Raw genomic sequence first — 12,997 nt, 5'->3', positions numbered from 1 at the left:
AACAGAGAATGCTTGCATAACACAACTTAACACTCTGATGTTGAATGTTGACTTTTTTTTCCCCTAGGAAAAATAATGCAATACTGAAGGACATTTTTTGAGTGCTACTGTGTTGCAATGCGAAGAAAGGAAGAAGAAAAAAAGAGAAGGAAAGAGGAGAAGGAAGAAAGCCATTCCTCCAGAGTCAACCAAAACAGACGGAAGCACCGGCCGCCAACATTATAAAGCCACAAACAAAAAGGACCTTACCGGTTTCACTGTCGGATTTGTTTTCATGCTCCGTATCTGTCAGGGTGAGTGCTGAGTTGGACCGGCTTGACAGGCAGGAGCTGCGGCCTGACTTGACCCCCCGGCCCCACAGTCTCATGGCATGCTCTGGGGACATCACTGCTTCGTTCTCAGTATCGGCGTCTGACCCTGCACTGATCGAGTAACCTCTGTGGGGAAGCCCCATTTCCGCACAAAATGCCAGTCCTCTTCGAGTTGCTGGTTCACAAACGCCTAACTGCCTTAGGGTAAAATTTTGTCCTAATTAGAGGGGAAAAAAAAGATAACAACCAGTGAGTATACATTTCGTTTAAGATTTTATTTTCTTAAAAAAAAACAAACACTTAAGCATCCAGGTTTTTGAGCTCTCAGCACTAGGTATTGGCATTAGCTTCACGTGACATGTGATCTAGTAAGGTCTAGTTAGGGGAGGGGTGGGTGTGAGGGGGGTCCACCTCTGACTTTCCACCCACCGCAGCTCAGGGCGCCTTATTTCAGCCCATAAGCACCTCCAGAATGCTGGGCAGGAAAAGTGGTCCAGACCATGAAAACTCAACCCAGAGAAAGCCTTAGTTATCATTGATAGAAACTGTGAGAAGTATTTCCCTGGTCCTAGCTCTTATCCCAAACATTAGGATTTTTCCACCCGGAAGTCACCCCTTAGGAAGAGAAAAGACTGCCCTCTAGAATAAGCTACCTGCTAATTAGAAACAGGGGTTTGGGCAGTCTCTATTATAGTTTTCCACTTAACAACCAATAAAAATATTGTGCTTTTGTGTACAAACATACACTAACTTTTGGAGTGTAAAGTCTTGAAAATGTGCAGACATCTGACTTCTGCTTTAATAAACACCTAGAAACATCTGTATTGATCGAAGTAAACCAATTTGTGCAAATAAAGTGCACTCTAAAAAATAAAGTAGGAGTATCATGTATTTAAAAATTAATCATAAAATCAAGTTCCCTGAAAAATAAATGGTTGTGAACCCTGAAGGTTTTCACTAATAAATTGAGCATAATAAAACTCATGACACTGCAATAACTTAAAGCAAAGTGTTTAAATTAGGTGACACTTTCAAATGACTGCCATTATTAATGGCTTTTCCAATCCTGTGTTTACTCTTGAAATTTCACCTATGTTTTATGATACCAGGGGTGAGAAGAGAGAGAAAACTATTTGCTTAGAGGATGCATATACATATGGGTCTTCTATTGCCTGTCTCATTGGCATGGTAGAATCTGAGATTTAGATACCAACTAGAATCAAAATACAGGAAAAAGAATAATAGTATACCAAGACTGATTTCAATCCTACCCTATAATACCAACCTTTTAAGAATATTAAGCATATATTTTACGCATCCTTTTCATTTTCCCACTTCCCTCCCTTACCTATCCACAAACACTTTAAAGTTAATTGGCTGGTATGAGAAATAACATACATTACATTTTTTAAAAGAGTGTGTCATAAATTATTTGTAATAAAATAATGTCTTGACTCTTTTAGGAAATGAATCAAACGTAATGCACACGATAGTAAATATTTGGTTGTAAAAATATTAGCGGCCTCCAGCACTCAGCTCATTTTAACCAGAGTGGTTCACTGCGTTATGGCCACGGTCAGATCAGGAGGAGGAATCTGCCTCATCTCGGTCAGACTTCCAGATGGATTCTGACAATGACACTCATAAATAATGAAAATCTGTTGCTACAATTAGCTACAAATTATCTCAGAGAGACATGAACATGCATCTGCACCAAAAGGTATGTCAAAAAGAAAACAGCAAAAATAAAGAGGAGGGAATAAGAACCCACTGAACAGTGAGAAAGTGGGCAAGCTTAATGAGGTAAGACACAGTATGGCCAGTATTTTTCAAAGAGTTAGTGTGGACTGTACTTATGAAAGTAAATCCAAAAAAAGGTCAGTGTCATGGAGAGTTAAAGGAATGTAAAGGATGGTTAATGTGAAAGAGCTTATCTGTTCCTATTATATCACCTTTAAAATGGAGAGGGAGGAAAGGGTGTAAGACAGTTAAACATCACCATCAAACATGTTGAGTTTCCAAAATAATTTTTCAAGTGTGAGAATGAATGATAAGATCCTGTGCATCTTTCCGGTGGGAGGTTCCCACATTGGAGAATAAAAATCAGAGACAAGTTAAAAGACAGTGAGAACTCTGTTTCTAATCTCTGAAATGTAACTTGAAAAATTCCCCACATTATTGACTTTTCACACTATTGCCATCTTGATGCAAAAATCTATGGAGTGAAGGAAAGCAGAAAATGGCAATCTTGATTATTTGTTATCTGGGTATACAAACACAGTTCACTTTGCAGATAAATATCTAGGGCATCATCTCTATGAATTGGTATGTGCATCCCAAACTCCTTAAACATCCAACCCTTTGAAACCAATGTCTAGCAATGATTCAAATTCTTAAGGGCTGTTTCTGAAATGCAAGTTAGAAAGTAAGGTGTTAGATTCCTTACTAAATTAAGTCTGCTTTTGCTTTCTCGGGAAAGAACACTAAACTTGAAATCCAATGAACCTAAGTTTAAGCCACTTATGGACTTAATCATTTACCACTCCATTTCTTCATCTTTCAGGGCTGTCATGACTTGGTTTAAGAGATGCTTTTTACGCTTTTGTTGAGCAAAGGAATCCATCCACCAAACAAAGACAACCTAATGAATGGGAGAAGTTCCTTGCAAATGATATGACCAATAAGGAATTAATTTCCAACATATATAAACAGCTCAAAACAATTTGACATCAAAAAAAAAAAACCTGATTTAAAAATGGCTAGAACTGAATAGTCATTTTTTATAACAAGGAAATGCACATGGCCAAAGATGTTTAACCTTGCTAAACATCAGGGAAATGCAAACCAAAACTACAATGAGATACCTCCTCACACCTGTCAGAATGGCTGTCATCACAAATAACACAAGTAACAAATGTTAGGATGTAGGAGGGGAAAAAAAGCCTCTCCTATATTGTTGGGGGGAATGTAAATTGGCCAGCCACTGTGGAAAATAATACAGAGATTTCTCAAAAAACAACAAATAGAACTCCATATGACCCAGCAATTCTACTCCTGGGTATATACTAAGAAAAAATATCAATTCAAAACTATACATGCATCTCAATATTCATAGCAACGTATTTACAATTGCCAAAGTATGAAGCAACCTAAGTGTCCATTAACAGATCAATGATTAAAGAAGCTGCAGTATATAAGCTTGCATATATATATATATATATATATATATATATAGACACTTATTCATATATATGCAATGGAATAATATTCAACGATAAAAAAATTAAATTTTTCCATATGCAGCAACATGGACAGACTCGAAGGGCATTACGCTAAGTGAAATAAGTCAAACAGAGAAAGACAAATACTGTATGATATCACACTTGGAATCTACAAAATTCAACAAACTGGTGAATAAAGCAAAAAAGCAGCAGATTCACCGCTATAGAATACAAACTAGTGGTTACCAGTGGGGAGAGGGAAAGAGGGGAGGGACAACGTAAGTAAGAGGGGACAAAAAAAGGGTTATTATGGAATTATATATGTGAATCTTTTGAAAAATTGCCAAGCATTACAGAATTAAAGAATTTTTCAATTTAAAAAATTCTAAAAATTAAAAATTTTAAATATTTAAAAGTGATGCTTTATGTAAATGAAACCAGCATAAAGGGGAGCATAATGAAAAATGACAAAAAATAAACATCTGGACAAATGTAATATTGACAGAGAAATGTATAATTTGAGGGGAGGGAGAGGACTGCTTTCAAATAATTTTAGAAGAGCCACATCACCACCAAAGTTGACTTTTCCTTCAATCAAAACTCTTTGTACCCAGTGCTTCAAATTCCATTATTGTTGATTCTCCTTTAGGTTAAGGAGTCTTGCTTGTAGGATCCCTCATTTTAATGCAAACATATCTGGGGAGTTCTAGTTATTAAATCAGAATAAATTAAGCTATTATATTTTTTTCCTACAGGTGAGCAATGTTTAGCAAGATGGGATATACTAATGGAAAGCACAGCCACTTTCGACAAACAGAAGGAAGATGGAGGAAAAGAAGGATTTCTGATTGGGAGAAGAGGCAGTTGGCTGAGGTACCATGGAGCTGGGAGTCTGGGGCTCAGATGCAGTTGTTCAGGCAAGACTTTCAGTGAATGCGGAGAAATGGAAAGAGACAGGCAGAGAAAGGCAACAAAGATGCTCTGGAACCAGACTGAAAACATGACCATCTTGCTTAAAGTCCTCTTTGGCTTCAAATAACCTAAAAGAAACAAGGATACCTTTATTCTTATTTTCCATGCTTTTTTGTTTTTTCAGATTGTGTTCTCTGCAATGGTTCTAATACCATTACTTCAATTTCTTTCTTTGCCCTCTGAGTCTTTATATTAATTCTTTTTGGCTGAGTCTGATGAAATCAGTATTTATCTCCTGCACATTGAATTTTGATAACCTTGATCAGCAAGGCCAACCACAGAGTTTCCCATTACAATTTGAAACAGTCCCAAAATAATAAATTGCAGCAAGAATAAAGTGTATCTGAGGATGAAATTTCTTGTGATTAAAAGGCAAGGTTAGCTTGGACTAGATTAGGCATTTTTGTTTTATGACACTCATAAATTTGAAAAATCTATAAAAGAAAAACTGAATAAACAGTCCAGGCAAGTTGCATCATTAAAAAAAAAGGTTCACATTTTGAAAAATGAGTGAGGGCATGTGACAAAGTAGAAAGGACTATGTGAAAACAAAGTCCTATGAGGCTGGCGCCAAGCAGAGGCATCTCTGTAATAAAGGAACAGGGGCTTGCAAAATGGCCTTTTTCTTACATGGTGTCTATAACCTAATCTGAGCAAGAAGGGGTTTTTCTTTTTTAAAACAATTTATTCATTTACTTATCTATTTTTGACTATGCTTTGGTTTTCGCCACGAAGCGGGCTTTTCTCTAGTTGTGGCGAGTGAAGGCTCCTCTCTAGTTGCGGTGCGCAGCTGGCTTCTCTCGTTGCCGAGCACACGCTCTAGGCATCCAGGCGTTAGCAGTTGCAGCCCCTGGACTCTAGTGCACAGGCTCAATAGTTGCGATGCATGGGCTTAATTGTTCCGTGGCATGTGGGATCTTCCTGGGCCAGGGATGGAACCCATGTTTCTTGCATTGGCAGGCAGAGTCTTTACCACTGAGCCACCAGGGAAGCCCAAGAAGGGATGTTTCAAAGCTGCAATGCGGGGATGGTCATCAATAGCTAAGTCATCTGCTGGGTCTGAGTGCGTTGACAAGAAAACAACTCTACATGAGGAGCTAGCCTCAGTCATCTGCGGTGACTGCAGAACCCAGGGGCGGGGGGCCTAACTTGGGAACTCGTGTATTCTCTCCCTGCTTATGTCTAGATGCTCCAATGTCTAGAGTTGTCCCTTTTCTCTTTCATCTGCTTGTTCTTTTTTCCAAAACTGCTTTATTGAGGTACTAACCCACAAACTGTACAATGAACCTATGTAAAGTGTACAAGTCAAGAGTTTTCAGTAAGCACGTGGTGGTGTGCAACTATCATCACGATCCATTTTATAATATTTTTATCACCCTTTGTACCAATTATCGGTCACCTATTTCTCCTCTTACCCCACCACTTCCTCCAACCCCAGGCAAGTACTAAAACATTTTCTCTTACTACAGAAGTGCCTATTCTGGGCATTTCAAAGAAAAGGGGCCCTATAATAACGTAGACTTCAGCAACTGGCTGTTTCCATTTGACATAGTGTTTTCAAGATCCACACGTATTATAGCATGCGTCAGTACTCACGTCTTATGGTCAAACAATATTCCATTGTATGGATACAGCACGTTTTCTCTCTCTGTTCAACAGTGAATGGAGATATGAGTTTTTCCATTTTTTTTTTGGCTATTATGAAAATGCTACTATGGAATACCATGTTTTCATTTCTCTTGTGTATACACCTGTGAGAGGCATTGCTGGTCATCTTGCGTGTAGTTCTATGTCTAACCTTTTCAGGAACTTCTAGACTGCTTTCCACAGTGGCAGCACCATGTTCCTGTCCCAGCACCAGTGTGTGAGGGTTCCAATTTCTATATAACTTCACCAACTCTTGTTACTATCTGTTGGTTTTCTTTTACACCACACTGCAAGTGTGTACACCATACAGCATATGTGCAATGAGGAGATGGACTATAGGTCATTGGTAATAAAATTTGTATTGGAGCCAAGCAGCATGCTCTTTTAGAAAGCCGTGGATTCTGTAGGTCTGCTACACAAATTCATTATTACTTTATTCTATTATTTTTTTCTTTGTCTTCTAATATACTGCTTTAATTTTCAAATGTATTTTTCTATTAAAATACTCTTTAGCTCATAAAGTCTACCTTTGAGACTATATCCTAGAGAAATAAAATCAGCTAATCTTAAACATATATGTACAAATAATTTTCTTCATGATGTTGTTGCCAAAATTAAAATAACTGGAATATTTACCAGAAAGGGAATGGCTAAATAAGTTATATATTCCTTTCATGGAAGACTACATGGCTAGCAGAAAGAGCGGGTTTGGACCTATATCTTCTGTTCTGGGAGGGAAGCCTATTATATATATTTTAAGTAAAAAAGTACAAGTTGCAAAGTAGTGTGCATAAATATGATCCCATTTTTGGAAACTAAGAAAGAGAATCAACAAATTAAATAAATGCGTATGGTCTGGAGCATGAATGAAGGTGAGAAGGGCTGTATAACTTTGATGTTGGATCATACAGAAAGAGCTGTGAAGGAAATCAGTAATTTCCTATTTTATAGTTTTGAATTTTTATTTCCCCTGATAATTTGTATTAACAACAAGAAAGAAAAATGAAAGTATTTTCTTAAAAAAGACATATTTTCTTGATTTCCTGTTTGACAGCTCTTATTCAATAATTAGAAATTAATCAGCTTCTTCTTGGAGAAGCTGGGTTTTAAAAATCCTTCCTCATTTACGGGTAAAGAAATGAAGCTATAAGAAATATGGGAGCAATGTTTTTCTTTTACTTCAGTGCTTCCCTTCATCATAGATAGGCTTTTTTTTAAAGGAGAATGAGCATCTATTTTTTTTTTCTGTAGTAACAAGCCCCAAAACTGAGCATAGGAAATGGAGAGAAGAATCAATATAAATGTAATACACAGAGATACGATAACCTATAACTGTCTTTAAGCATTTTCCTTGGTTGTTGTTAGTTTGGACAGAATTATCCGTTCTCAGATATGGAGCGACCATCCTCAGCATGGAGCCATAACACAGATCTACAAATTGGACAAACATTTCTCATTTGAAACAGGTGGGCTTGTGTCACTCTCTTATCTGGAGTTCCCTTGCTGTGTTTGTAAACTGGTAAGACCACGGAATAAGACAAACACATGGAACTTTTTTTCCCTTTGAGTTCTAATGCGTATTTTATGGGACACTCCAAACTTCCTTATGTTAAATTTGTCACTATGTGAACAGAATACCCATCCTGAACATGCAACAGAGATTTCAATGAGGGTATAAACCTTTATGTACAAAACCCTACCCAAAACTATTAATACATTTGAAAAATTAACTTAAAATCCCACTAAATATCTTAACTTTCCCTCCCCATTTTACTGACTATAAAACATAAATATCTTCAATGGTATTCATCACTTTCTCAATTTGCCTATTCATGACATTAACATCTAGAACATGTAATGATAGTCTCGAATTTCTAGGGGATAGAGGAAATGACCATGACACAGCCTGTTTATAACTCAGAACACGGGTCTAATGGAAGCCCTGGCAGGCTACTCCGTCAGTGTTCATCCACAACTCAGCTGTGAACGGCACCTCTGTCACTGGAAGTGTGCGGTTGAGACTGGACAGGGAACTTGATGAGACGCTGAGAAGGGAAAACCCTTAGCATACTTGCAAGCAGGGAAAAGCAGGATTAGCATGAAGGGCCCCAGAGAATACACAGTTTCTTGAAGATAAGATTTGTGAAGCCTCCAGGGGAAGACAAACATATGGATGGTGAAGAGAAGGTTTAGTGGCTCAAAGGAGAAAAGTTAGGTTGTGTGTCTGCTGACTTACAAAGAAAGAGCATCTTAGCAGGTACCATGAAGGATTTAGATTCCCAATGCAAAACAGTGCAATTCTGACATTAGCAACCATTTGGAATGAGGTTGATAACTGTAAACTTAATTTTTTTTTCTCATAAGTGTTCTGAAAATGAATTTGCTTTTTATTTTTCACTTAGTAATTATTTCTTTAGAACAACTCAAGACCCAACAATGAATGATAATATGCCTACAACATATCTGCTAGTATCTGATAATCAGATTGCAGTAGGTGCTGGTATAAATATGTGTGCGGTTTGGCGTGAAGCAGCAGGTGTTTAATAATTGTGACTGAAGCGGCACCATGTTGACTCACAATGTGGATCCAAAATTGGCAACATGGCAAGGAACCGGATACAAGTTTAGCAGTAATCTGGGGCTCAGGACATCAGACCAATAAAGGCTGAGGCAGGGGGAGAGGATTACCCCCACTGTGTCCGGAGGAGGGCTATAAGCTATGTCTATCTACTCACACCTTCTGGCAGGTAATCTACAAAGCAGGTTGGTTGCCAAGCCTGAAAGAGGCACTTACCTACTTAACAGCCAAAATTAGTTAACAATCAGTTAGGCAGGGGAGCTAAAGGAGGGAACTAAAGAGGAAAACATTCGCATGAAACAATGATAAACTAGAGCTATTTAACTCATGTCTTTAAGTACAGAAATTTAAGGTTGAGTAAACATGGCCGTCTAAATCCTTTAATCCCACCGCTGACATTTGTAGTGACTGAGAAGGATTAATCATGTTGATCTCTAAACGAATCATTTTAAGGAGTTCATATTTAAAAGGAATAAAAAACTTTGGAGACGCAGTAATTAGCCTAGGGGATCTGATGAATGTTTCAGGTTTTTGTCTTTCTTTATGAAACCCTACTCTCATAAAGAAAAGGTTTTTCTCAGCACCAGGAAGTATTTCAGAAAACGTGAAAAAGGGTTTCAGATTCCTTTCGTTTTTGTAAGATGACAGAGGTGAGGGGGAACACTGGGGAAATGAAAAGTTGGGGTAGAACTGGAAATTCATAGCAGCATTAAGTGCTGATGGTAAGACCATATGGTCATATTTCTTTTGAAGTCTAGGATCAGTTCCCATTATTCACTATAATGGCATCCAAGACTAAACGAAATCTCAGTCTTTAAAAGCGTTTTGCTCTTGGCTCTCAAATTCTCCTCTTTCACAATTTCCAACATGCTTGACTATTTAATTGATTTTCAAAATGCAAAAAATGCAAATAAACAAAATAAAAATAAGAAGAGTAAGAAAAAATGGATGTATTTCCTTTCACTTTGAGAGCAGGATAAAATAGTCCAGAGAGAGACACAATTAGTATTGCAATCAACAGAGTTATTAATACTGCTTTTACATGCTATTCAGATCAGATCAGTCAGTGATATTCTAAAATAATATGTGCATCTTCCATGACCTACATTGAAGAAATATGAATTTAATTCTTTTGACCTATCTGGAACACACAATATAGGGAAATACTTTTAAATTATTTATCATTTTAGTGAATTCCAACAATAAAACTGTCCAAAAATGCAATCTATATCCAAGAACTAAAGTTGGGCTTTTTTTTTTCCTATTTAGAAATGGATGAAAATATTTGAAAGGCATGGTTCTAACCATGTGCTACCAACTCTTCATTTTCTCCCTCAGCACAGTCCTGGATAGGTTAGTGTGTTACAGATTAGTGTTAGTCGCTCTGTCCTGTCTGGCTCTTTGCAACCCTGTGGACAATAGCCCACTAGGCTCCTCTGTCCCTGGGATTCTCCAGGCAAGAATACTGGAGTGGGTTGCCATTTCCTTCTCCAGGAGATTTTCCAAATCCAGGGATCAAACCTGAGTCTTCTGCATTGGCAGGTGGGTTCTTTACTGATTGAGCTACCAGGGAAGCCTGGATAGGTTGGGAATGCTATAATTTTAATGATCAAAATGTCTTTACTCAGCAAAACACTGCAGTAGATTGGCAGCAGAGGTGGTTTTTAAGAGGACTGTGGTTGTGGTTCAGTGGAGACAATATGACAGTCCCAGGATCAAATGAAACGGCTGAAGCAGGAAGAAAGGAGAAAGCAAACCCCAAACTTTCCATATTCAACTACAATTGTTTGAAATGTCTAGTTTTGGGGTTTTGAGATTGAAGGCAAAAGGAGAGGAGAGTGGCAGAGGATGAGATGGCTGGATAGCATCACCCATTCAATGGAATGAACTTGGGGAACCCCAGGAGATAGTGAGGGACAGGGAGGCCTGGACTGCTATAGTCCATGTGGTCGCGAAGAGTTGGAGAAGACTTGGCTACTGAACAACAACAACAATTTAAAAATTGTCACTGCTTAGGTAAATTCTACATGCAGTGAAATACACAAATTTCAAATGGATACTTCAGTGAGTTTTAACAGATATCTGCCATGAACCCAAACCAAATATGGCACATCTCCCTCATGCCCAAAATGTTCCTTCCTGTATCCCATACAGTCAATCCCATCTTCACAGGCAACCACTGTTCTGATTTCTTTTTGCTACAGATGAGGTTTTTTTTGTTCTTACTCTTAATATAAACAGTCATGCAGTATCTGCTCTGAATCCTTTCACTTAGTGGAATATTTTTGAGTTCTTCCTCACTGTTGCTTGTACCAGTAATTCATTTTTGTTATTACCAAGCTGTGTCCTATTGCATGTAAAAGTAGCTTAGTCATGTCCAACACTGCAATCCCATGGATTATACAGTCCATGGAATTCTCCAGGCCAGAATACTGGAGTGGGTAGCCTTTCCCTTCTCCAGGGGATCTTCCCAACCCAGGGATGGAACCCAGGTCTCCCATATTGCAGGTGGATCCTTTACCAGCTGAGCCACAAGGGAAGCCCAAGAATACTGGAGTGGGTAGCTTATCCCTTCTCCAGTAGATCGTCCCAACCCAGGAATCAAACTGGGGTCTCCTGTGTTGCAGGCAGATTCTTTACCAGCTCAAATACCAGGAAGATCCATCTATTGCATGAATATACTACAATTTGTTACATAATTTCACTTGGTCATTCTAGTTTGGGCCCATTATGAATAAAGTCACTATGAAAATAAAGTTTCATTTGTTTTATGTAAATACTTAGGAAATCAATTGCTGGGAAAAAAAGGGAAGATGTTATTTTCAACTTCACATAAGAAATTGCCAGTTTCTAAACAAATCTTGCCATTTTACACTCCCATCAACAATGTATGAGAATTCATTTGTTCCACATCTTCACTGATATTTAGTGCTGTGAATGTTTTTAATTTTAGTTTCTAGTGGGTGAGTGGTAGTATTTCACTGAACTTTTAATTTTCAGTTCCCTGATGCCTTAATGACGTTGAGCACTTTTTCATGTGTTCATTAGACATTTGTGTATCATCTGCATAGTTTCTGTTATAAGAATTTTGTCCATTTTTAAATTGCATTGATAGTCTTGTTACTGATTTATAGGAGCTCTTTATATATTCTAGATACGAGTCATTTGACATATACAACATATATATATATGGGCATATATGTATGCATATGTCAAATATACATATATATATAATGGTACATATACTTGTCACATGCACACATACATAAATATGCAAAAATATGTAAAATGCAGCTTGCCTTTTCATTTTCTGAAAGGTATTTTTTCATAAGTAAAAGCTTTGATTTTGATGAAATTCAATTTTTTTCCTTTTATGTTTTGTCCTTTTTATGACCTCTCTAACCTATCTACGTTTACTTCAAGGTTTCAAGCATATTCAAGGCTTTTATTATGGTTTTCTTAGGATGGTTTGGTTTAGTCATGGAAGCTAGAAGGTGAAAGAGTAGAGTAGAAAAATGACAGGCTTTGACTCTATTTCTTGCAAAACAGAAAGGGTAAGGCTAGAGATCTCTCTAAGGAAATTGGAAACGTCAAAGGAACATTTCTTCCAAAGATGGGCACAATAAAGCACAGAAATGGTAAAGAACCTAATAGATGCAGGTGCCGAAGTGATCAAGAAGAGATGGAAAGGACACACAGAAGAACTGTACAGAAAAGATCTGAGTGACCTGGATAAGCACGATGGTGAAGTCTCTCACTCAGAGCCAGACACTGTGGAGGATGAAGTCAAGTGGGCCTTAGGAAGCACTGCTGCCAGTAAAGCTAGTGAGGTGACAGGATTCCAACAGAGCTATTTCAAATCCCAAAAGATGATGCTGTTAAAGTACTGCATTCAATCTGTTAACAAATTTGGAAAACTCAGCAGTGACCACAGGACCAGAAAAGGTCAATCCTCGTCCCAGTTCCCAAGAAAGGCAGTATTAAAGAATGTTCAAACCACAAGACAATTGCACTCATCTCCCATGCTAGTAAGTAAAAGCCTCCAAGCTAGGCTTCAGTATTACATGAACCAAGAACTTCCAGACATTCAAGTTGGATTTTAAAAAGGCAGAGGAACCAGAGATCAAATTTCCAACATTCAATTGATTATAAAGAAAGCAAGAGAATTCCAGAAAAACATTTATCTCTCTTTCATTGACTACGCTAAAGCTTCTGACTATGTGGATCATAAAAAACTGTGGAAAACACTAAAAGAAATGGGAATACCA

General features: G+C 37.8%; 1 protein-coding gene across 1 annotated transcript in view; it reads right to left on the bottom strand.

Moving 5' to 3' along the window:
* The window catches only part of TENM3 (teneurin transmembrane protein 3), a 997,728-nt gene that overhangs the window by 430,506 nt on the left and 554,225 nt on the right, over positions 1–12,997 (bottom strand). Inside the window, exon 6 of the mRNA XM_061404118.1 lies at positions 250–528. Within this exon, the coding sequence (XP_061260102.1) occupies positions 250–528 (279 nt within the window). The remainder of the gene's footprint in view (positions 1–249; positions 529–12,997) is intronic.

Source organism: Bos javanicus, chromosome 27 (genome assembly GCF_032452875.1).
Source record: "Bos javanicus breed banteng chromosome 27, ARS-OSU_banteng_1.0, whole genome shotgun sequence".
Taxonomy (NCBI): Eukaryota; Metazoa; Chordata; class Mammalia; order Artiodactyla; family Bovidae; genus Bos; species Bos javanicus.
Note: the sequence above shows the minus strand (reverse complement) of the source record. Positions and strands in the feature narration are given on the sequence as shown.